Source organism: Oncorhynchus kisutch, linkage group LG11 (assembly GCF_002021735.2).
Source record: "Oncorhynchus kisutch isolate 150728-3 linkage group LG11, Okis_V2, whole genome shotgun sequence".
NCBI lineage: Eukaryota > Metazoa > Chordata > Actinopteri > Salmoniformes > Salmonidae > Oncorhynchus > Oncorhynchus kisutch.
The window spans coordinates 5993503-6017944 of NC_034184.2; the positions used below are offsets into that span (position 1 = coordinate 5993503).

The window sequence follows — 24442 nt, forward strand, 5'->3', positions numbered from 1 at the left end:
AGAGCATGTTGGCATGGCTTTTTGTACACTCTGGGAGATTCATACATAGGTCCAGATAGGGCTGTGGCGGTCACAAAATTTTGTCAGCTGGTGATTGTCCAACAAATAACTGTCGGTCTCACGGTAATTGACTGTTAATCAACATAAACACATTTAGCATCTCATGGCTTCCACACTGTTGGCTGGCTTCCTGGCTTCCACACTGTAAAAAGTATAATAATAAATCCGTTATTTATTTTAGACACGTCTAAAGAAGCATGATATGAATAAATCATAGTCTATTTCAGAAGAACAGAATAGCATACTCTGAGTTGCCCTTAAGTTAGGTCCTGATCTGTCTATGCCAAATGGCTGGGGGCTACACGAGTTCATTTAGCAGCAAGATTTCCTTAGAATTACGTGGCATTATTTTATAGTATGAAGAATACAATTGAACATAGCTGAATAAAATATAAATATTTTCTCCAAACGATTTGAGAGATTGCGCACATGCAGCTGTTCTGTGTTGAACGGTTAACGAAGAAATACAGTGGGGCAAAAAAGTATTTAGTCAGCCACCAATTGTGCAAGTTCTCCCACTTAAAAAGATGAGAGAGGCCTGTAATTTTCATCATAGGTACACTTCAACTATGACAGACAAAATTAGGAAAAAAATCCAGATAATCACATTGTAGGATTTTTAATGAATTTATTTGCAAATTATGGTGGAAAATAAGTATTTGGTCACCTACAAACAAGCAAGATTTCTGTCTCTCACAGACCTGTAACTTCTTCTTTAAGAGGCTCCTTTGTCCTCCACTCGTTAACTGTATTAATGGCACCTGTTTGAACTTGTTATCAGTATAAAAGACACCTGTCCACAACCTCAAACAGTCACACTCCAAACTCCACTATGGCCAAGACCAAAGAGCTGTCAAAGGACACCAGAAACAAAATTGTAGACCTGCACCAGGCTGGGAAGACTGAATCTGCAATAGGTAAGCAGCTTGGTTTGAAGAAATCAACTGTGGGAGCAATTATTAGGAAATGGAAGACATACAAGACCACTCATAATCTCCCTCGATCTGGGGCCCACGCAAGATCTCACCCCATGGGGTCAAAATTATCACAAGAACGGTGAGCAAAAATCCCCAAAATCCCAGAACCACACGGGGGACCTAGTGAATGACCTGCAGAGAGCTGGGACCAAAGTAACAAAGCCTACCATCTACACACTACGCCGCCAGGGACTCAAATCCTGCAGTGCCAGAAATGTCCCCCTGCTTAAGCCAGTACATGTCCAGGAAGTTTGCTAGAGAGCATTTGGATGATCCAGAAGAAGATTGGGAAAATGTCATATGGTCAGATGAAACCAAAATATAACTTTTTGGTAAAAACTCAACTCGTCGTGTTTGGAGGACAAAGAATGCTGAGTTGCATCCAAAGAACACCATACCTACTGTGAAGCATGGGGGTGGAAACATCATGCTTTGGGGCTGTTTTTCTGCAAAGGGACCAGGACGACTGATCGGTGTAACGGAAAGAATGAATGGGGCCATGTATCGTGAGATTTTGAGTGAAAACCTCCTTCCGTCAGCAAGGGCATTGAAGATGAAACGTGGCTGGGTCTTTCAGCATGACAATGATCCCAAACACACCGCCCGGGCAACAAAGGAGTGGCTTCGTAATGTTACGAATCCCTTTTGGCCCGACAGTCTAGGGGGGATGGTAATGAGACCCGTAACATAACTCATGCAAATTATAATTGTGACAAAGTAGAAGTGTGAACGAAATAACCACGACAGCAGAAATCTACTGTCAAACTCCAGGTTTATTTATAAACACACGGTAATGGGGGGGGGGGGGGGGGGAAGCAGGAAAAGGGGCTGAGCTGGACCCAAGGAAAGAAACAATAAATATACAAAAACACCCCTAAGCTAGACTAGCCTACTTTAACAACAGCTAACTAACTAACCAAAAATACAGTGGGTGGTCCGCCCAGTTCTAACTAGTGTATTTAACAAAGTTCACCTACGGGTAGTGTATGCCCATGGGCGAATTGTCTTGGTTTCCCCCTTTTCCCACCAGCAACAAACAAACACCATAACCAAAAACAATACTCACAGGTGATGACAAAGTGCTATGGAGGTGCTCAAACAAAAGAGAGGTTAAGACACAAAGCGAGAGTGAAACACAGAGACCTACAGACATGGCATTTACAGAGAGATTGAGCTCTAGAGCAAACAAATGATGGGGTTTTGGGGAAGGAACTGTGATAGGGTAGGAAATAGGAGGAGGTGTGTCTTCTGATTGATGATTGATTGTTGACTGATTGGGGAGTGATGATTTTCACCTGTGAGGGGAGAAGGAGAGAAAAGAAACACACACACACAGGATACACACACACACACACACACACACACAGGATAATTGTATCCGTAACAGTAAGAAGCATTTCAAGGTCCTGGAGTGGCCTAGCCAGTCTCCAGATCTCAACCCCATAGAAAATCTTTGGAGGGAGTTGAAAGTCCGTGTTGCCCAGCAACAGCCCCAAAACATCACTGCTCTAGAGGAGATCTGCATGGAGGAATCGGCCAAAATACCAGCAACAGTTGTGAAAACCTTGTGAAGACTTACAGAAAACGTTTGACCTCTGTCATTGCCAACAAAGGTATTGAGATAAACTTTTGCTATTGACCAAATACTTATTTTCCACCATAATTTGGAAATAAATTCATAAATACTACAATGTGATTTTCAGGATTTTTTTTCTCATTTTGTCTGTCATAGTTGAAGTGTACCTATGATGAATATTACAGGCCTCTCTCATCTTTTTAAGTGGGAGAACTTGCACAATTGGTGGCTGACTAAATACTTTTTTGCCCCACTGTAGGTACTCCTATATGCTTAATTTAGAGTTATTAATGCAACTTTAGTTGTTCTGCAGACGTTGGGCTATATGTTTTGATCTTTAATACATTGTAAGGCTGCATGATGCGACTCTAATGACGATTTGAAAAAAAGTTGCTTGAAAGACATGAGGTAGCTTTGTTTTTTGCGCAGGCTGTACACACTTTATCAGTCTCTCATTCACAATTTGACAAGCACTTGATAATGCCTCGAATATCACGGCGGCATCCCCTTTGTGGCCATAATGCACCCCCAAAAAATCCATGCCTTTTGCGGCCAGTTGCTGTTGTGCCCTTGGCCCGGATTGCTGCGTTGTGCCCTTCTACCTGAGTGCTAAGTGCCCCTAAGCGCCTCTCACTCACATGGCTCTCCATCACGTGATTGGGTCTTTCTCACAGGCTACAAGTGAAGACAGACACATCTGGGACGCAACTGCGTGCGCCCTTATCCGATCCGATCCCGAGATGCATATTGAAGTTATTGGAAGACCTGTCCACATTTACTTTTCATCAGCCAACAAGATGCGGTGGCCTAACAAACAGCAGAAACACTAGCCTATGTCAATCTACTATCCCCCATAGTACAAGTACAGTCATGGCCCTTGAGGACACATATATTAATTTCCACAAAGTTTGCTACTTCAGTGTCTTAAGAAATGTTTGTCAGATGTTACTATGGAATACTGAAGTATAATTACAAGCATTTCATAAGTGTCGAAGGCTTTTATTGACAATTACATGAAGTTCATGCAAAGAGTCAATATTTGCATTGTTTTTCAAGACCTCTGCAATCCGCCCTGGCATGCTGTCAATGAACTTCTTTGCCATATCTTGACTGATTGCAGCCCATTCTTGCATAATCAATGCTTGGAGTTTGTCAGAATTTGTGAGTTTTTGTTTGTCCACCCGCCTCTTGAGGATTGACCACAAGTTCTCAATGGGATTAAGGTCTGGGGAGTTTCCTGGCCATGGACCCAAAATATCGATGTTTAGTTCCCAGAGCCACTTAGTTATTACTTTTGCCTTATGGCATCATGCTGGAAAAGGCATTGTTCGTCACCAAACTGTTCCTTGATGGTTAAGGGGGAAGTTGCTCTTGGAGGATGTGTTGGTACCATTCTTTATTCGTGGCTGTGTTCTTAGGCAAAATTGTGAGTGAGCCCACTCCCTTGGCTGAGAAGCAACCCCACACATGAATGGTCTCAGGATGCTTTACTGTTGGCATGACACAGGACTGATGGTAGCGCTCACCTTGTCTTCTCAACCTCAAGCTAGTCAGTTTTAATTAGGGTATGTTTGGCAGCATGAATGAAGGAGGCTTTGTTGCGAAATAGGAAGCTGTTTCTAGATTTAATTTTGGATTGGAGATGCTTAATGTAAGTCTGGAAGGAGAGTTTACAGTGTAACCAGACACCTAGGTATTTGTAGTTGTCCACATATTCATATACATATCCTATGTAGTTGTCCACATATTCATATACATATCCTATGTCGTTGTCCACATATTCATATACATATCCTATGTAGTTGTCCACATATTCATATACATATCCTATGTAGTTGTCCACATTTGTAGTTGTCCACATATTCATATTCTATTTCTTCACATTATAAGCGCAGCAATGCACACATGGCAGTAGGCTATAAGCACGAATGTTCCATTAGCGGAAAAACACCATTATCAAAAGCGACAGCAAATGCGATAATGCATGTAATGCTTTTATTATAAAGGTGCATTTTTATGGTGAAAATTAACTTCCCCAAATGTGAAACTTGTGCTGCTTATGTCTGCCAGTTAGGCTCTAAACCCTTTGTGAAGCGGATTCATGTGCTTAATGTTGGCACTTTATTAGTTATGCAAACATTATTCAAACATATAGGCCTATGGGCTAGGCTACATGAGGTGTGATACAAGCCTTATACAAACATATAGGCCTATGGGCTAGGCTACATGAGGTGTGATACTAACCTTATACAAACATATAGGCCTATGGGCTAGGCTACATGAGGTGTGATACTAACCTTATACAAACATATAGGCCTATGGGCTAGGCTACATGAGGTGTGATACAAACCTTATACAAACATATAGGCCTATGGGCTAGGCTACATGAGGTGTGATACAAACCTTATACAAACATATAGGCCTATGGGCTAGGCTACATGAGGTGTGATACAAACCTTATACAAACATATAGGCCTATGGGCTAGGCTACATGAGGTGTGATACTAACCTTATACAAACATATAGGCCTATGGGCTAGGCTACATGAGGTGTGAGACTAACCTTACTAAAACATATAGGCCTATGGGCTAGGCTACATGAGGTGTGATACAAGCCTTATACAAACATATAGGCCTATGGGCTAGGCTACATGAGGTGTGATACTAACCTTACTAAAACATATAGGCCTATGGGCTAGGCTACATGAGGTGTGATACAAGCCTTATACAAACATATAGGCCTATGGGCTAGGCTACATGAGGTGTGAGACTAACCTTACTAAAACATATAGGCCTATGGGCTAGGCTACATGAGGTGTGATACAAGCCTTATACAAACATATAGGCCTATGGGCTAGGCTACATGAGGTGTGATACTAACCTTATACAAACATATAGGCCTATGGGCTAGGCTACATGAGGTGTGAGACTAACCTTACTAAAACATATAGGCCTATGGGCTAGGCTACATGAGGTGTGATACTAACCTTATACAAACATATAGGCCTATGGGCTAGGCTACATGAGGTGTGATACAAACCTTATACAAACATATAGGCCTATGGGCTAGGCTACATGAGGTGTGATACAAACCTTATACAAACATATAGGCCTATGGGCTAGGCTACATGAGGTGTGATACTAACCTTATACAAACATATAGGCCTATGGGCTAGGCTACATGAGGTGTGATACAAACCTTATACAAACATATAGGCCTATGGGCTAGGCTACATGAGGTGTGATACAAACCTTATACAAACATATAGGCCTATGGGCTAGGCTACATGAGGTGTGATACAAGCCTTATACAAACATATAGGCCTATGGGCTAGGCTACATGAGGTGTGATACAAACATATAGGCCTATGGGCTAGGCTACATGAGGTGTGATACAAACCTTATACAAACATATAGGCCTATGGGCTAGGCTACATGAGGTGTGCAACTATGATTAGAAAAAGTCACAAAAAAGGCAGTTTCTTATGCTGGGCATCATTCACAAGTGATAGGCTAATATTTTCACCCATCAGACTATTCTTGTTTTAATCTTGTCTTCACATATACTAAATAATATAGGTGTGATATTAGTTTTGATTTAGAATAGACCATTATCATGCACCTGACTCGAAACAGGGGAAGCAGCGAAAAAATACATGTCATCTATGCACTTAAATAGCAAATGGAGGACGCTTTTCCTGTGGTTTATTTTCATGCCAGTCAGGTAGGCTATACTCCTGTTTTAAAGAGAAGCAATGTGATTAATATTAGGAAAGTTGATAAATAAATATAGTAGGTCTAGCCTATAGAAAGCTGATGGGATCCTCCTCTTTTTAACAGAGGCTATCACTTTGTTTTCTCGTGCAATTGCAAAGAAATGTTGCCCAACATGTGCTCATGGGCTCTCGTGAAGTGTTTGATTAGAGATTCGAACACATTTGTGTTGATGTCAGAGTGATTATAGAGTGCCAGTCAGTTAGCAAGTTTGATAGGTACTAATGACCATCAGCAGCATCAGAGCTTGGAGAAGCCTAATTACCGTGACTAAACGGTCACATGGAATTTGACTGCCGTCATGACTCGTTACCGCCGGTGTGATGGTAATACAGTCACCGCAACAGCCCTAGGTCCAGATCCAGATATCCCTTCTGCCCAGATTCAGATATCCCTTCTGCCCAGATCCAGATATCCCTTCTGCCCAGATCCAGATATCCCTTCTGCCCAGATCCAGATATCCCTTCTGCCCAGATCCAGATATCCCTTCTGCCCAGATCCAGATTTCCCTTCTGTCCAGATCCAGATATCCCTTCTGTCCAGATCCAGATATCCCTTCTGCCCAGATCCAGATATCCCTTCTGCCCAGATCCTGATATCCCTTCTGTCCAGATCCAGATATCCCTTCTGCCCAGATCCAGAAATTCCTTCTGCCCAGATCCAGATATCCCTTCTGTCCAGATCCATAAATCTCTTCTGTCTTGATCCAGATATCCCTTCTATCCAGATCCAGAAATCCCTTTCGCCCAGATCCAGAAATCCCTTCTGCCCAGATCCAGACATCCCTTCTGCCCAGATCCAGATATCCCTTCTGTCCAGTAGTAGTCTTCCTTACAAAGAGAGTACATTGGGAGCCACATTTCCACTTTCTCTCCCTGGAACTGGTAGGCAATCATCATTTTTTGTCTGAGAGACTCAAGCTTCACCTTATCAACAATTCTCCCCTGCTGTGTTTTATGGTGTTGTTATAGACAGACATGTTGTGTTCCAGAATGTGCAATACAAAACACCCTGCCCTTGGCTCCTTCCTGGGCTTTTACACTGATGACATCAGACCCATCCATCAGACACGGACAATGTTATGCTTAAAGCTCAAGACATCCGGTTCCTTGTGTACATCCATGGCTTACGTATAATGCACAACTCCATGCGCAAACATAGTAGACAAAAAATGAATTATCTTTCAAAATAAAATAGTTCAATTTATTTTGGCATGCATTCCCCAGCCATCTCAATCTTCTGCCAGGATTCATTCCAAGTGCAATGCACTATCGACAAGGCAACTTCCCTGATGTTCTCAGAGATTACATTCAGAGTAAACGCTGCGGATGTTGGCTCAAGAGTAAATTACATTTAAAAGTAAAATGCAGTGCATTTGTTTACAATGTGCCTTTGATTGAATTCTTCGTCTTTTCATTGTTTGGGTTACTGTGCTGCTGTTTTTTATTTTGGAGGAGTCCTTCATTTGAGATCAAGTTCACTTTTATTTGTCAATTGTACACGAGGTTCAACTGAAATTTGACTTCCTCTTTATCCCAACCCCTCCAAATGACACACATACATATAGAGGTCAGAGAGGTTGGAGCAGGTGTTTGTCACCCTGGCGCCTGTTGAGCAGTAGTTGGGGGGGGGGGGGGGGGGGGGGGTTTAAGCGCCTCGCTCAAGGGCACAACAGCAAGCAATGGCATCCAGGATTCCCTTCCTGGCAGATTCTTCCCATTAGACCCAGAATTTCAAAATGCTGTCTAGCCTCTCTAACCATTAGGCTACCTGTGGCCAATTTGAGATTGTATTTATCCAGAAAATGCCTTTTATCTTAAAGTGATACTTCGGGGTTTTGTCAATGAAGCCCTTTATCAAATTCGTGGATGTAGAAGACACATTTCAGTTGGAAGGTATTCAGTTGTACAACTGACTAGATATCCCCCTTATTAATCAGGGCCACAGTACAGTTTAGTAATCTATCTAAACAGTGTGATCAGGGAGATTTTTCCCAAAAAATAAAAAAGATGATTTGCTGTTATCTGTTCTGAAAATCTCATTGACATTAGAAGATAATAAAGAGTTTTGGAAACGAGAAGAAATGAGACAATCCCAGACTGCTAATGTGGCATTGGAAATGAATGAAACATTTTCTCATGAAAAACCAATCAGAATTGATGTGGATGAGCATAATGGGATTGTATTTGCTATTCTCAAGCGTTATATAATATTGTTTATATTAGCCAAATACACAAGCCATTCAATCTGTTTAAGATATGCCACTCTTTCTTTTTGGGCATTATGGGAAGTTCAACAGCAATACGTTATTACTATCCATTAATTGCGGAGGCGCAGGAACGACAGTTCAAGCTCCGTCACACTTGAGTTTCCCCCCCACGCATCCAAAACTAAATGTATAACTTTTATATAATATGTCATTAATGGTAATCCGCAGCACACGCAAACGTAAAATGTTGGCAGGTCGGTCCACAAGATTGCCGGGGCGATTTGGATTAGAAAGGCATCCGGCACAGGGTCAGACTGCTCTGAAACTCTAATTTCAGAGCGACGGTTCCTTGTAGTCATTCTGCATCTCCACAATGTAAACACACCTTTACTCTCTGTACTACTACAAAGAAATTATTGCAGAATAATTATACAAGTGAAAATGGTTTCCTTTTAGTTTTATTCGTGTACAGGAATATGCTGAACCTAGAAAGTAACAAAATTAAACCTACAAATGATGCCTCATAATGAGAAATAATGAAAATGAAGAAACAACAAAAGCGAACAGTACTTCATTATGCAACAATACGTTCTTTGTGTAACGGCGCACAATAAGCTCCAAATGAACACTATGATTTTGATTGAAATGATTAAGATCGGGGATGACAACAGATACGGATAAAAGATCTAGTCTGCTCCGTTGAATAAACACAATGGACAACACTACTTATGGTATCCCTGGATAATTAGTATAATAAGACCAACTGCATCATAAGTGCTCTGATATGATACGTAAGAGATCAATGTAGTATCTAATGGGTGGAAATGACATTCATGATCCACCCAACACTGGTATTTGGAGCTAATCATTTTGATGAGCTATTGCTATTTTGATGAGCTATTGTCAGTGCCTGTCATGAGAGGATTTAGGCTGGTCAAATATTTGGTCAAGTAAAAATACAATTTCCATTACAATGACTGTCTGTTTGTTTAACAATAACGTTCTGACTGTTAAAACAGTCAGAAAATCACTTGCGGTACGGTTTTGGAAACATAAGGAACGTATCATTCATATCAGCGCAAAATAATAATAATATATATATTTTTTTAATTACTACACACCTTAATTGGGTTAGTGTTCCTACACGGCCATATCTCCACGTTACATCACTTGTTTACAAAAGACAGGTGCAAGACATAGGCAGCCACCTGTGCTAATTAGCTATCTAGCGTAGAGTATTGTCAACACCTGTGTGTAAACTTTACTGGAGAGGAAGTGTAGTTTGTCAACAGGAGGCACACACTGCTTGTGGATCTGTGCAAAACTGCTACAGTATGTGTATATTTTTTATTTGAATGAGTATTTCTCGCTGATACAGTGCATTTGGAAAGTATTCAGACCCCTTGACTTTTTCCACATTTTGTTACATTACAGCCTTATTCTAAAATGGATTAAATGAGTTTTTCCCTAATCTACACACAAAAAAAACATAAGGACAAAGCAAAAACAGGTTTTTAGAAAAAAATGAAATTTCACATTTACATAAGTATTCAGACCCTTTACTCAGTACTTTGTTGAAGCACCTTTGGCAGCGATTACAGCCTCACGTCTTCTTGGGTATGACTCTACAAGCTTGGAACACCTGTATTTGGGGAGTTTCTCCCATTCTTCTCTGCAGATCCTCAAGCTCTGTCAAGTTGGATGGGGAGTATTGCTGCACAGCTATTTTCAGGTCTCTCCAGCGATGTTTGATCTGGTTCAAGTCGGGGCTCTGCCTGGGCCACTCATGGACATTCAGAGACTTGTCCCAAAGCCACTCTTGAGTTGTCTTGGCTGTGTGCTTAGGGTTGTTGTCCTGTTGGAAGGTGACCTTCTCCCCAGTCTGAAGTCCTGAGCGCTGTGGAGCAGGTTTTCATCAAGGATCTCTCTTTACTTTGCTCCGTTCATCTTTCGATGACTAGATCCTGACTAGTCTCCCACGTCCTGCCGTTGAAAAACATCCCCACAGCATGATGCTACCACCACCATGCTTCACTGTAGGGATTGTGCAGGTTTCCTCCAGACGTGACTCTTGGCATTCAGGCCAAATAGTTCAATCTTGGTTTCATCAGACAAAGAATCTTGTTTCTTAAGAGGCTTTAGGTGCGTTTTGGCGCACTCCAAGCGGGCTGTCGTGTGCCTTTTACTGAGGAGTGGCTTCCGTCTGGCCACACTACCATGAAGGCCTGATTGGTGGAGTGCTGCAGAGATGGTTGTCCTTCTGGAAGCTTCTCCCATCTCCACAGAAGAACTCTGGAGCTCTGTCAGAGTGACCATTGGGTTCTTGGTCACTCCCTGACAAAGGCCCTCCCCCGATTGCTCAGTTTGGCCAGGCGGCCAGCTCTAGGAAGAGTTTTGGTGGTTCCAAACTTCTTACTAACTTGTTCTTGGGGATCTTCAATGCTGCAGAAATGTTTTGCTACCCTTCCCCAGATCTTCACCTCGATACAATCCTGTCTCTGAGCTCTACAGACAATTCCTTCGACCTCATGGCTTGGTTTTTGCCACAGGTGGACTCCAATCTCAAGGATGATCAATGGAAACACGATGCACCTGAACTCAATTTTGAGTCTCATAGCAAAGGGTCTGAATATTTATGTAAATAAGGTATTGATTTTTTTTATTTTATAAATTTGCTAAACAAAAAAACTGTTTTTCCCTTTGTCATTATAGGGTATTGTGTGTAGATTGATGAGGGAAAAACGTATTTGATCTATTTTTAAGGCTGTCACTTAACAAAATGTGGAAAAGGGAAGGGGTACTTTCCGAATGCACTGAAATATAAAAGGTATATCAGCATGTTTCGAAAACCGTTTCGCAAGCAATGATTTTTGACATTTCTAAACGTTAAAACACACTGTCTGAAGAATTGTAGTTGACACGCAGTCAACCGTGTGCGGCGCAAACCTCTGAAAACCCACAGATAATTAGAAGAGTTTTCGAGAGATACCCAGTAGGTAACGCTGTAAGAAAGAGAAATTGAATTAGAATTAATTAACAGTTGTGTATGTAGCCCTATGTCAATACACCATCTGTCTGTGTGTTTGTTTGTAATATAAATTCCTTATGAATCCAATATTTTGTAAACCTGTTCTTGGTGGTATGATTTGTCTGAGAAACTGAGACACAGCGATAAGACGTTGCCATGAACGGCAAGGTGAACAGAAGACATTGCTGAGTTTATGGTTTTGAGATAGACAAGCTGCTGTCCAGATTATTTGTCTTCTGATAAGCATCCCCTAATTTGGTCTTTCCATTTTTCTTTCTGTATGTTATCTTTCCAGATACACTAAAATGAAAACCGCCACAAATATCTACATCTTCAACCTGGCCTTGGCTGATGCACTAGCCACCAGTACACTGCCCTTCCAGAGTGTCAACTTCCTGATGGGGACTTGGCCGTTTGGAGACATTCTGTGCAAGATAGTGATATCCATCGACTACTACAACATGTTCACCAGTATCTTCACATTGACCACCATGAGTATTGACCGTTACATTGCAGTGTGCCACCCCGTCAAGGCCTTAGACTTCCGCACTCCCCGTAACGCAAAGATTGTCAACGTGTGCAACTGGATCCTGTCCTCTGCCATCGGTCTGCCTGTCATGTTCACCGCCTTAACTACTGTAACTGATAATGGCAAGTATGACAGTACGTTTCCCCTGCTGTTTTTCTTTGATCCTCTATTGTAGGCCGCCTATCTATAATGTCAGTGAGTACACCACAGTAGCGAGAGAGTAACAATTATGTTTTACACTTCATTTTATTTCTGTGAAGTGAATGGAATTCTCCAAATTATCACTTTGCTGTTCTACACATGGTCTGGGTCTGTGTCATAGAGAAAGTGCCATGTTAGCTAAGAAGCTTTTTTTTATTATCATATAATAAGAACACATTCAGTTCCTTTATTTAGGTTTACGTGTGACATTAACTTTTACATAATGGTAGATTTAAAACTGCAAATCAGAGGCTATATTAAGTAATGTTTTTTAAGTGTTCATCCCTAATTGGCCTTAATGTAGGTTTCCAACTCTATTCATCAATATAATGCTTTAAAGCTGCAATATGTAACTTTTGGGGTGACCCAACCAACTTCACATAGAAATGTGAGTTAAGTGTGTTTATATGATACCAGGGGTCTGAAACATGTAAAAAATAAATCAATAAATACAAAAATGTTTCTTTGGAACCTGCGGTCCATATTGACCCCGTTCTGGTTCCGGTTCTGGTCCACGATCCGCCAGTTGAGTATGGAGGCTCTACCCTATACTTGCTTGTTTTGTCACATAAACTGAAATTAGCAACCAGGAAATTGCAGAGCGATTTCTACATAGTGCATCTTTAAAGATGACTAATATAACCATAGACTAGCAGCTTCCACCATGTAGACTTTATAGATGGCTAATATAACCATAGACTAGCAGCTTCCACCATGTAGACTTTATAGATGACTAATATAACCATAGACTAGCAGCTTCCACCATGTAGACTTTATAGATGACTAATATAACCATAGACTAGCAGCTTCCACCATGTAGTCTTTATAGATGACTAATATAACCATAGACTAGCAGCTTCCACCATGTAGTCTTTATAGATGACTAATATAACCATAGACTAGCAGCTTCCACCATGTAGTCTGTATAGATGACTAATATAACCATAGACTAGCAGCTTCCACCATGTAGTCTTTATAGATGACTAATATAACCATAGACTAGCAGCTTCCACCATGTAGTCTTTATAGATGACTAATATAACCATAGACTAGCAGCTTCCACCATGTAGTCTTTATAGATGACTAATATAACCATAGACTAGCAGCTTCCACCATGTAGTCTTTATAGATGACTAATATAACCATAGACTAGCAGCTTCCACCATGTAGTCTTTATAGATGACTAATATAACCATAGACTAGCAGCTTCCACCATGTAGTCTTTATAGATGACTAATATAACCATAGACTAGCAGCTTCCACCATGTAGACTTTATAGATGGCTAATATAACCATAGACTAGCAGCTTCCACCATGTAGACTTTATAGATGACTAATATAACCATAGACTAGCAGCTTCCACCATGTAGTCTTTATAGATGACTAATATAACCATAGACTAGCAGCTTCCACCATGTAGTCTTTATAGATGACTAATATAACCATAGACTAGCAGCTTCCACCATGTAGACTTTATAGATGGCTAATATAACCATAGACTAGCAGCTTCCACCATGTAGACTTTATAGATGACTAATATAACCATAGACTAGCAGCTTCCACCATGTAGTCTTTATAGATGACTAATATAACCATAGACTAGCAGCTTCCACCATGTAGTCTTTATAGATGACTAATATAACCATAGACTAGCAGCTTCCACCATGTAGTCTTTATAGATGACTAATATAACCATAGACTAGCAGCTTCCACCATGTAGACTTTATAGATGGCTAATATAACCATAGACTAGCAGCTTCCACCATGTAGTCTTTATAGATGACTAATATAACCATAGACTAGCAGCTTCCACCATGTAGTCTTTATAGATGACTAATATAACCATAGACTAGCAGCTTCCACCATGTAGTCTTTATAGATGACTAATATAACCATAGACTAGCAGCTTCCACCATGTAGTCTTTATAGATGACTAATATAACCATAGACTAGCAGCTTCCACCATGTAGTCTTTATAGATGACTAATATAACCATAGACTAGCAGCTTCCACCATGTAGTCTTTATAGATGACTAATATAACCATAGACTAGCAGCTTCCACCATGTAGACTTTATAGATGACTAATATAACCATAGACTAGCAGCTTCCACCATGTAGTCTTTATAGATGACTAATATAACCATAGACTAGCAGCTTCCACCATGTAGTCTTTATAGATGACTAATATAACCATAGACTAGCAGCTTCCACCATGTAGACTTTATAGATGGCTAATATAACCATAGACTAGCAGCTTCCACCATGTAGACTTTATAGATGACTAATATAACCATAGACTAGCAGCTTCCACCATGTAGTCTTTATAGATGACTAATATAACCATAGACTAGCAGCTTCCACCATGTAGTCTTTATAGATGACTAATATAACCATAGACTAGCAGCTTCCACCATGTAGTCTTTATAGATGACTAATATAACCATAGACTAGCAGCTTCCACCATGTAGACTTTATAGATGGCTAATATAACCATAGACTAGCAGCTTCCACCATGTAGTCTTTATAGATGACTAATATAACCATAGACTAGCAGCTTCCACCATGTAGTCTTTATAGATGACTAATATAACCATAGACTAGCAGCTTCCACCATGTAGTCTTTATAGATGACTAATATAACCATAGACTAGCAGCTTCCACCATGTAGTCTTTATAGATGACTAATATAACCATAGACTAGCAGCTTCCACCATGTAGTCTTTATAGATGACTAATATAACCATAGACTAGCAGCTTCCACCATGTAGTCTTTATAGATGACTAATATAACCATAGACTAGCAGCTTCCACCATGTAGACTTTATAGATGACTAATATAACCATAGACTAGCAGCTTCCACCATGTAGTCTTTATAGATGACTAATATAACCATAGACTAGCAGCTTCCACCATGTAGTCTTTATAGATGACTAATATAACCATAGACTAGCAGCTTCCACCATGTAGACTTTATAGATGGCTAATATAACCATAGACTAGCAGCTTCCACCATGTAGTCTTTATAGATGACTAATATAACCATAGACTAGCAGCTTCCACCATGTAGTCTTTATAGATGACTAATATAACCATAGACTAGCAGCTTCCACCATGTAGACTTTATAGATGGCTAATATAACCATAGACTAGCAGCTTCCACCATGTAGTCTTTATAGATGGCTAATATAACCATAGACTAGCAGCTTCCACCATGTAGTCTTTATAGATGACTAATATAACCATAGACTAGCAGCTTCCACCATGTAGACTTTATAGATGACTAATATAACCATAGACTAGCAGCTTCCACCATGTAGTCTTTATAGATGACTAATATAACCATAGACTAGCAGCTTCCACCATGTAGTCTTTATAGATGACTAATATAACCATAGACTAGCAGCTTCCACCATGTAGTCTTTAAAGATGACTAATATAACCATAGACTAGCAGCTTCCACCATGTAGTCTTTATAGATGACTAATATAACCATAGACTAGCAGCTTCCACCATGTATAATAGTCTTAAAGTCCATGCATCATTTCAGTATAATAGTGGGATGGAAACTTGTCAGAAAAATTTGTGATGCTTCTCCTGAATTAGGTTTTCAAAATGCCTGTAAAAACCATCTTAGCTCTTTTTATTGGTAAGAGGAGAATGGGTGTTATTTGCAGTCTCTTGAAGGAACTCTATCTGATGTCAGCTTGGGGAATAGAAGCAGGCAGCACAAGGTTGTTTAACAAATAGCTGACTATTATGGCTAACATTATGAGCAATGCTTCGGGGCCTATGTAGCTTTATATACAGTTGAAGTCGGAAGTTTACATACACTTAGGTTGGAGTAATTAAAACTCGTTTTTCAACCACTCCACAAATTTCTTGTTAACAAACTATAGTTTTGGCAAGTCGGTTAAGACATCTACGTTGTGCATGACACAAGTAATTTTTCAAAAAATTGTTTACAGACAGATTATTCACTGTATCACAATTCCAGTGTGTCAGCAGTTTACATACACTAAGTTGACTGTGCCTTTAAACAGCTTGGAAAATTCCAGAAAATAATGTCATGGCTTTAGAAGCTTCTGATAGGCTAATTGAAATAATTTGAGTCAATTGGAGGTGTACCTGTGGATGTATTTCAAGGCTTACCTTCAAACTCAGTGCCTCTTTGCTTGACATCATGGGAAAATCTAAATAAATCAGCCAAGACCTCAGAAAAAAAATTCTGGACCTCCACAAGTCTAGTTCATCCTTGGGAACAATTTCCCAATGCCTGAAGGTACCACGTTCATCTGTACAAACAATAGTACGCAAGTATTAACACCATGGGACCACGCAGCCGTCATACCGCTCAGGAAGGCGACGCATTCTGTCTCCTAGAGATGAACGTACTTTGGTGCGAAAAGTGCAAATCAATCCCAGAACAGCAAAGGACCTTGTGAAGATGCTGGAGGAAACAAGTACAAAAGTATCTATATCCACAGTGAAACGAGTCCTATATCGACATAACCTGAAAGGACGCTCAGCAAGGAAGAAGCCACTGCTCCAAAACCGCCATAAAAAAGCCAGACTACGGTTTGCAACTGCACATGGGGACAAAGATTGTACTTTTTGGAGAAATGTTCTCTGTTCTGATGAAACAAAAATAGAACTGTTTGGCCATAATGAACATTGTTATGTTTGGAGGAAAAAGGGGGAGGCTTGCAAGCCGAAGAACACCATCCCAACCATGAAGCACGGGGGTGGCAGCATCATGTTGTGGGGGTGCTTTGCTGCAGGAGGGACTGGTGCACTTCACAAAATAGATGAGGAAGGAGGAAGGCGAATTATGTGGATATATTGAAGCAACATCTCAAGACATCAGTCAGGAAGTTAAAGCTTGGTCGCAAATGGGTCTTCCAAATGGACAATGACCCCAAGCATGCTTCCAAAGTTGTGGCAAAATGGCTTGAGGACAACAAAGTCAAGGTATTGGAGTGGCCATCACAAAACCCTGACCTCAATCCAATAGAAAATGTGTGGGCAGAACTTGAAAAGCTTGTGCGAGCAAGGAGGCCTACAAACCTGACTCAGTTACACCAGCTCTGTCAGGAGGAATGGGCCAAAATGTACACAACTTATTGTGGGAAGCTAGTGGAAGACTACCTGAAACATTTGACCCAAGTTAAACAATTTAAAGGCCATGCTACCAAATACTGATTGAGTGTATGTAAACTTCTGACCCACTGGGAATGTGATGAAAGAATAAAAGCTGAAATAAATCATTCTCTCTACTATTATTCTGACATTTCACATTCTTAAAATAAAGTGGTGATCCTAACTGACCTAAGACAGGGAATTTGTACTAGGATTAAATGTCAGGAATTGTGAAAAACTGTTTAAATGTGAAAAAGACTGCCGTGAAGCTATTGGTTTCCTCATGTACTACTTTCCCTCAACTGTGTCTTGTACTCAATCTCCACATGTTCAGGATTCATCGACTGCACTTTGATCTTCCCACACCCATCCTGGTACTGGGAGAATCTCCTGAAAATCTGCGTCTTCATCTTTGCCTTCATCATCCCGGTCCTCATCATTACCGTATGCTACGGGCTAATGATCTTGCGCCTGAAGAGCGTGCGCATGTTGTCCGGCTCCAAGGAGAAGGACCGCAACCTGCGGCGCATCACCCGCATGGTCCTGGTGGTGGTGGCCGTCTTCATCATCTGCTGGACGCCCATCCACATCTACGTCATCATCAAAGCCCTAATCAACATCCCCAACTCCCTGCTGCAGTCCGTCACCTGGCACTTCTGCATCGCTCTGGGCTACACCAACAGCTGCCTGAATCCCGTCCTCTACGCCTTCCTGGACGAGAACTTCAAGCGCTGCTTCCGCGAGTTCTGCATCCCCCTGAGTCCCTCTGTGCTGGAGCTGCAGAATTCTTCTCGTACCCGCCCCCACCAGCAGCACCAGCGCGATCAGCACTCCAGCGCCAACAGGGTGGAGAGGTCCAATCAACAGGTATGACTAGGTATGGAGATGTTGTCTTTGGACTCACGCTACCAGCCTAACGATGACATGAGCTCGGAAGTCACCCAGGTAACCACAGTGCTCTGACACAAAGCTCTGACACATGATGCGCCAAGATACTGAAGTGCTTCGTAGCACAAGCATCGATCGTACTGTCGCCTCTTTCTGGAGAGGCTGACGAGTATTTGAATGCAGAATGACACTCCGCATAAAGCTTGCTGTCAGGTAGCATTATTAAAATGTTGAACATTAGGCAGAACACTGAAATTAAGACACATCAACTAATATGTACACAGTATCTTTGTAGACTGGTATATTGAACATACTGTAATAGGATAATGTTCTGTGGTCAACATCATTCACAATTAGAAACTCTTGATTGAGAGCACTTATGTCAAGACACTAATTCAAGAAGATTGTTATTTAAGGGTCAAGCGGCGATTAAAAAAAAAACAAGGTGGCCACCCCACCACTTGTTTTGGTAAACAGCTGAGAGATGGGACTGGAGGAATGTAACCACTGTCAAATAGACAGACAGAGCTAGACAGAGATAGACAGAGCTATGGATGCAAGAACTGACCATCCATGAGATCAAAATGATCTGTTTGTTTGTTTACAATTACATTATTGTTTGCTTCCAGAGTCAATGGCTTTATATTATTAATCTTAGTCAGAAAATGGATGTAGCCTATCAATCTGCTTTACATCTACTGTATGTATAGCAGCTTTTATATACTGTATGTTCTGTACTAAATTGTTATTTATTATATGTGTATATGATGTGCAAGTGGTTTGGGAACTGTCAAATGAATCATTTATATTTTATTTCCGTGTCAAATCGGCAGTTGGCAACCCATCCCTTACTGGATTTACTGACACATAAACAAACATTACAATGATTCACAGTGATTATTCAGTGATAATTCTTCCAGTGTTCTGTGCAGTGTGCACTGCATACAGAATGAAAAATGAATAATAGTAAATAAGGTTATTCAAGCAATAATAATAACAACCCTAGAGCTGTAAAAAATAATACAAATGAATTCCAAAAGAAATACAGCAAATGGCATTTAAACCCGGTCTGGCACAAAGAGAAGATTTAAATCTAATCTCATTTTATTTGTCACATGCACCAAATTCAACAGGTGTTCACCTTACTGTGAAATGCTTACTTACAAGCCCTTCTATTGTGAGTGATATACACAATCTATATACATATGTGCACTTTGAATTTCATTCTGTCACCCTTTTTCTTTTATTCCAAGCTTTATAAAACAAAATCTGCAAACAGAAATACACAACAGACAAAAAACTATTTCAGTTTCTCTTCATCGCTCAGCCACATAATGCCAGGGTAGATCTGGTGGAATTTCTGAAAGCGTATATCGTGGTAGAAAGGACAATAGAGGATAAAATGAATTGAGTTCTCTCTTCGAGGTCACATAGTGTTTCTGCTTCCATTTCACCACAAACCGACCTGTTTCAATACACAGAGACAATATCCCTGATCTTACCTGTTTCAATACGCAGAGACAATATCTCTGATCTTACCTGTTTCAATACACAGAGACAATATCCCTGATCTTACCTGTTTCAATACGCAGAGGCAATTTCCCTGATCTAACCTGTTTCAATACACAGGCAATTTCCCTGATCTTACCTGTTTCAATACACAGAAGCAATTTCCCTGATCTTACCTGTTTCAATACACAGAAGCAATTTCCCTGATCTTACCTGTTTCAATACGCAGAGGCAATATCCCTGATCTTACATGTGCACATAGCGATCACTTGCTTTTATGTAGGTTGTACATAATATATATATCTCACACACAAAGTCAGCCTTAATCAAACAAAAGGTTCTCAATTTGGGTTTATGATTAATCTCCACCCATTTGTTTTAATATTGCATTGTCAGTTGTTTTTTAATCGCGTCTATGGCTCCTTTAATTTTGTTTTCGTTCAAATGTTCACAGACCGGGCACAATGGTGTCAAGTTACCAATCGTTTTTCCACCATTCATTTTTCCCATAGTGGATTTTAGAAACACTTAAAATAAGAGCTGTGTTTCATGTAGGCTCACCCTGGCATGATGTTTTGATAACCATGTAAATCTCTAGGACAAGGATACTTTTATCAATATATTTTCTGGTATTTACCCCCCAAAAGTGAAATGCTAATTAGCTGCTAATGTGGCTATCCTAAAAAAACTACAAATGCCATGATGATCTGGACGAGCCTGCCGAATTGAGGCAAAGGTAACCATGAACCATGTCTAGATTAACTATCTAATGTTAGCTACATTTTGTAATTAATAAATTGTCTAAATTTCTGTAAATTGACAAGTCTGTGAACTCTTGTGCAAGTTTTAAATTGACATAATACCTGTTAGCAAAGGTGTTAGCTAGAGTTGACTTGCAGGAGCTTGCTGAGATTTGTAGTTTTGCATGATGTCTACTGAGAGTAAATAGAGGCAAATATATTGATAAAAGTCACATTGTCCTAGAGAGATTTACATGGGTATCAAAACATTACGCCAACCAACATTGCAGTTGGCTGGACCTCTCTAATTTCCCGTAGATCACTTCATTTCTCCCTTTTTGATTCATTTCTCCCTTTTTGATTCACTTCTCCCTTTTTGAACTTCCAACATATCTCACTTCTCTGTTTTGTATTTTTTATTTAACTAGGCAAGTCAGATAAGAACACATTCCTATTTACAATGACAGCCTACACCGGCCAAACCCTAACCAGGATGACACTGTGCTCCGCCCTATGTTTAAGTAGAAAAACAAGAGGCACCAAAAACGCTCACAGGGTTGGTTAACTCCCTTGTCCCTTGTGTCTCTACCAACCTCAGTAAATTAGCCCTTAGTTCTAATGCCGCTCATGTTTGGAATAATTTACAATCCTCATTACATCTTGAATCCCTGCCAACAGGGCAGTTTAGAACGCTGATGTGGAACATTCTCTGAGTGTTTGGGTTGATTGTAATGATTTATTTGTGTTGATGAAATGTATATGTTGTGTCTTGTATTTTCATTTTTTGCTGTTTTATTGAATTATGTTGATTTGTGAATTATTTGTTCTCAGGGCACTATTATGAATGAGACCCTGGCCTCAATTGGGATCCCCTGAATAAGTAAAAGTGAAGTGAAAATAAATAAATACATATTGCCTTTACTGTAGCAGTGCAGAATATCAAAACTGAAAAGGGATTTAAAAAAATGATTACATTTAGTTATATCCAGATATTGTATTCAATACTTTTTTGTCATTTTTAACTTGGCAGATGACTTGCCCACATCCAGAATGTGCCATCAACATGATAATGATGCTGATATATTACAGTGCTTGCAGGTTTACAGAGACAAAGTCCTAACCATTGGATTGTGGCAGGCCTGGGTTCAAATGCATGCTTAATTAAGTATTTCTATTTTAAATACTAATTTTCTGTGTATTTGAGTATTTTCAAATAATGTGCCCGAATCAACTACTTATATTTGATGTAGTAGAAAAGACTTGTATTTCCAAAGAAAAAATATCAAAATACTTACTTTGAAATAAATGTGAAAGTAATTGAAATCACTTAAATAGTATTTGAACCCAGGTCTAGGGTGTGGCGGTTCATTCCAAACTCTATGTACTTGCTTGATATATTTCTATATTATATACATTTTTTTAGGTCAATCCATTCAATGATTTTAAAAAGCATGTGTAGATAGGGATGCCATTAGGCTTTGTCAGATGTATATTATGGTCGTATTCTGCCTGTGTCGCTTTTCAGGGACATACAATAGTCTATCATGTAACATTTTATTGTAAAAGTGTCATTTTTCTGTATTAACAATTTTGCAATTACAGGTGCTTTGACAAAATCCCTGAATTGTCTTAAAATGTAATGTTACCACGGTGAACGTACTTGCGTGTACTTTCTAAATTATTGTTGTAAATTTGAAACTGGGTATGTGATTTTGATTCAAAATATCTAAGATGGACAGTATATCAAATTACTCATATTTTCATGCCAAATTTAGAAATGTGCATGTTAATGAGAAAATGTGTTTTTTCTAAATATACTTAAATTCTGAATTTTGTCATATCATGAATGTTTTTTATAAGCACTCAAATAAACCATTATCTATCAAAATCTGTAAAAAGTATTAGTCCAACATGGTCATGTTCAATAAATCTGCACACCTTCCCTCTCTATAATGCAGCAAAAAAAAGGTTTTGGTTGAGATGCACTGCATCAAACACTTTAGATCTCATATGAATGACAAATCAGTTTTCCCCATCCAATCTACTTATCATGTCAAAGCTGTCAAAGCATTTGACATTGTGGCTTGGTATCACATTCAGTATCAACAGGGGTGTTACAGCCAACAAGCCAATGTGTCATGCGTATTTTATGCGTAAAGGACATCATTTGAAAATGTGTTTTGTTAGGTAACGATGAATGATGCAGAGTAAATCATTTTTGTTTGTTAATTTAACCTTTATTTAACTAGGCAAGTCGGTTAAGAACAAATTCTTATTTACAATGACTGCCTACCCTGGCCAAATCCGGACGACGCTGGGTCAATTGTGCGCCGCCCTATGAGACTCCCAATCACAGCCGGATTTTAGGTTCAAGATAGCACCTTGTAGCCTGGAAACAAAACAAAGCCCGGAAAGCAGCAGCTGTGTTCAGTTATTGCCCAGGCTGTTAATTACTTGACAAGGGACCCCCACCGGCTATAGAGGGTCTATACTATGACTCTCTCTCTCTCTCTCTCTCGCACTCTCTCTCTCTCAGCCTTATTCTAAAATGGATTTAATAGTTTTTTACACTCATCAATCTACACACAATACCACATAATGACAAAGCAAAGACAGGTTTTAGATTTTTTGCAAATGTATTTCAACAAAAAAACTGAAAAATCACATTTACATAAGTATTCAGACCCTCTACTCAGTACTTTATTGAAGCGATTATAGCCTTGATTCTTTTTGGGTATGACGCATGTCATGACGTTGGCCTAGGGATAGGTTTATGACAGTCATAAATACCTCTTTCCCCCTTTTTCCTCTCTACCCTACTGATGTTACATTTGCAAAACCCTTGGTTAACATAGAGATTCTGGGAACATCAGAAGGTGGGGGGAAATTAACTATATTCTGGTAATCTGACCAATTGAACATATGCGGTGGTACTTAATGAATATGATGTCAGTTCGGTTGTCATCTGAGACATTCTCATCAATGATAAGATGACAAACTCTACAGTGGAAAGTCTACACTTCAGAGTTACCGGATTCACATGGAATTGTTGTTCAATTTAAATGTTTGAATATGAAATTATTCGTGATGGGATGAAATGTGATTTTAGCTTCTAAAATGTGAGATTTGGGTTTTCATAAGATAGGGCTCTGCTCAATCAGTGGCCCGCCCCTGTGAAGGGACATGGGCTATAAAACTTTTCAAACACGCCCTCCTCTCCCTTCCTATATAAGCCCTTGATGACAATATAGCCTCCTGTTCCGAGGACGTGAGGACGATGGTCCGATGTCAGAGTGGTTCAGATAATAACTACAGAACTAAGCCAACATCAGCGTGAGCTTTGGTTGTGTAACAGCATTCTTCCTCCTCTTCTGAGGAGGAGTAGCGAGAAGGATCGGAGGACCAATGCGAAGCGTGGTAAGTGTCCATAACGTTTATTTTAAGACATAAACTGAACACTATGAAATACAAAACAATAAACGTGAACATGAACGAAAACCGAAACAGTACCGTGTGGCAACAAACACTCACACGGAAACAAACACCCACAATTCAAAAGTGAAACCCAGGCTACCTAAGTATGATTCTCAATCAGGGACAACAATTGACAGCTGCCTCTGATTGAGAACCATACTAGGCCGAACTCAAAACCCAACATAGAAAAGCAAACATAGACTAAACATAAACTATGGTCAGAACGTGACAGGTTGCGAATGGTATGAGCTTTGAACACTAATTCACTAAGGAAGTGATACCTCCTAGCCGTTGAGTTAGCAACAGCCGCTGCAAACGAGGGTAAGGAAGGAACAGACA

The 24442-nt window shown here is 40.0% G+C and overlaps 1 protein-coding gene across 2 annotated transcripts in view; it reads left to right on the forward strand.

Annotated features, from left to right (window-relative positions):
* LOC109875874 (delta-type opioid receptor) overlaps positions 1-22870 on the forward strand; it is a 37559-nt gene extending 14689 nt beyond the window's left edge. Inside the window, exons 2-3 of one of the 2 annotated variants that reach the window (XM_031835206.1) lie at positions 11919-12286; positions 17827-22870. In XM_031835206.1, coding sequence (XP_031691066.1) covers positions 11919-12286; positions 17827-18365 — 907 coding nt within the window. In that variant the 3' untranslated portion in view covers positions 18366-22870. The remainder of the gene's footprint in view (positions 1-11918; positions 12287-17826) is intronic. The other variant, XM_020468308.2, reaches the window with a different exon arrangement.
* The last annotated feature ends 1572 nt before the right edge of the window (positions 22871-24442 follow it).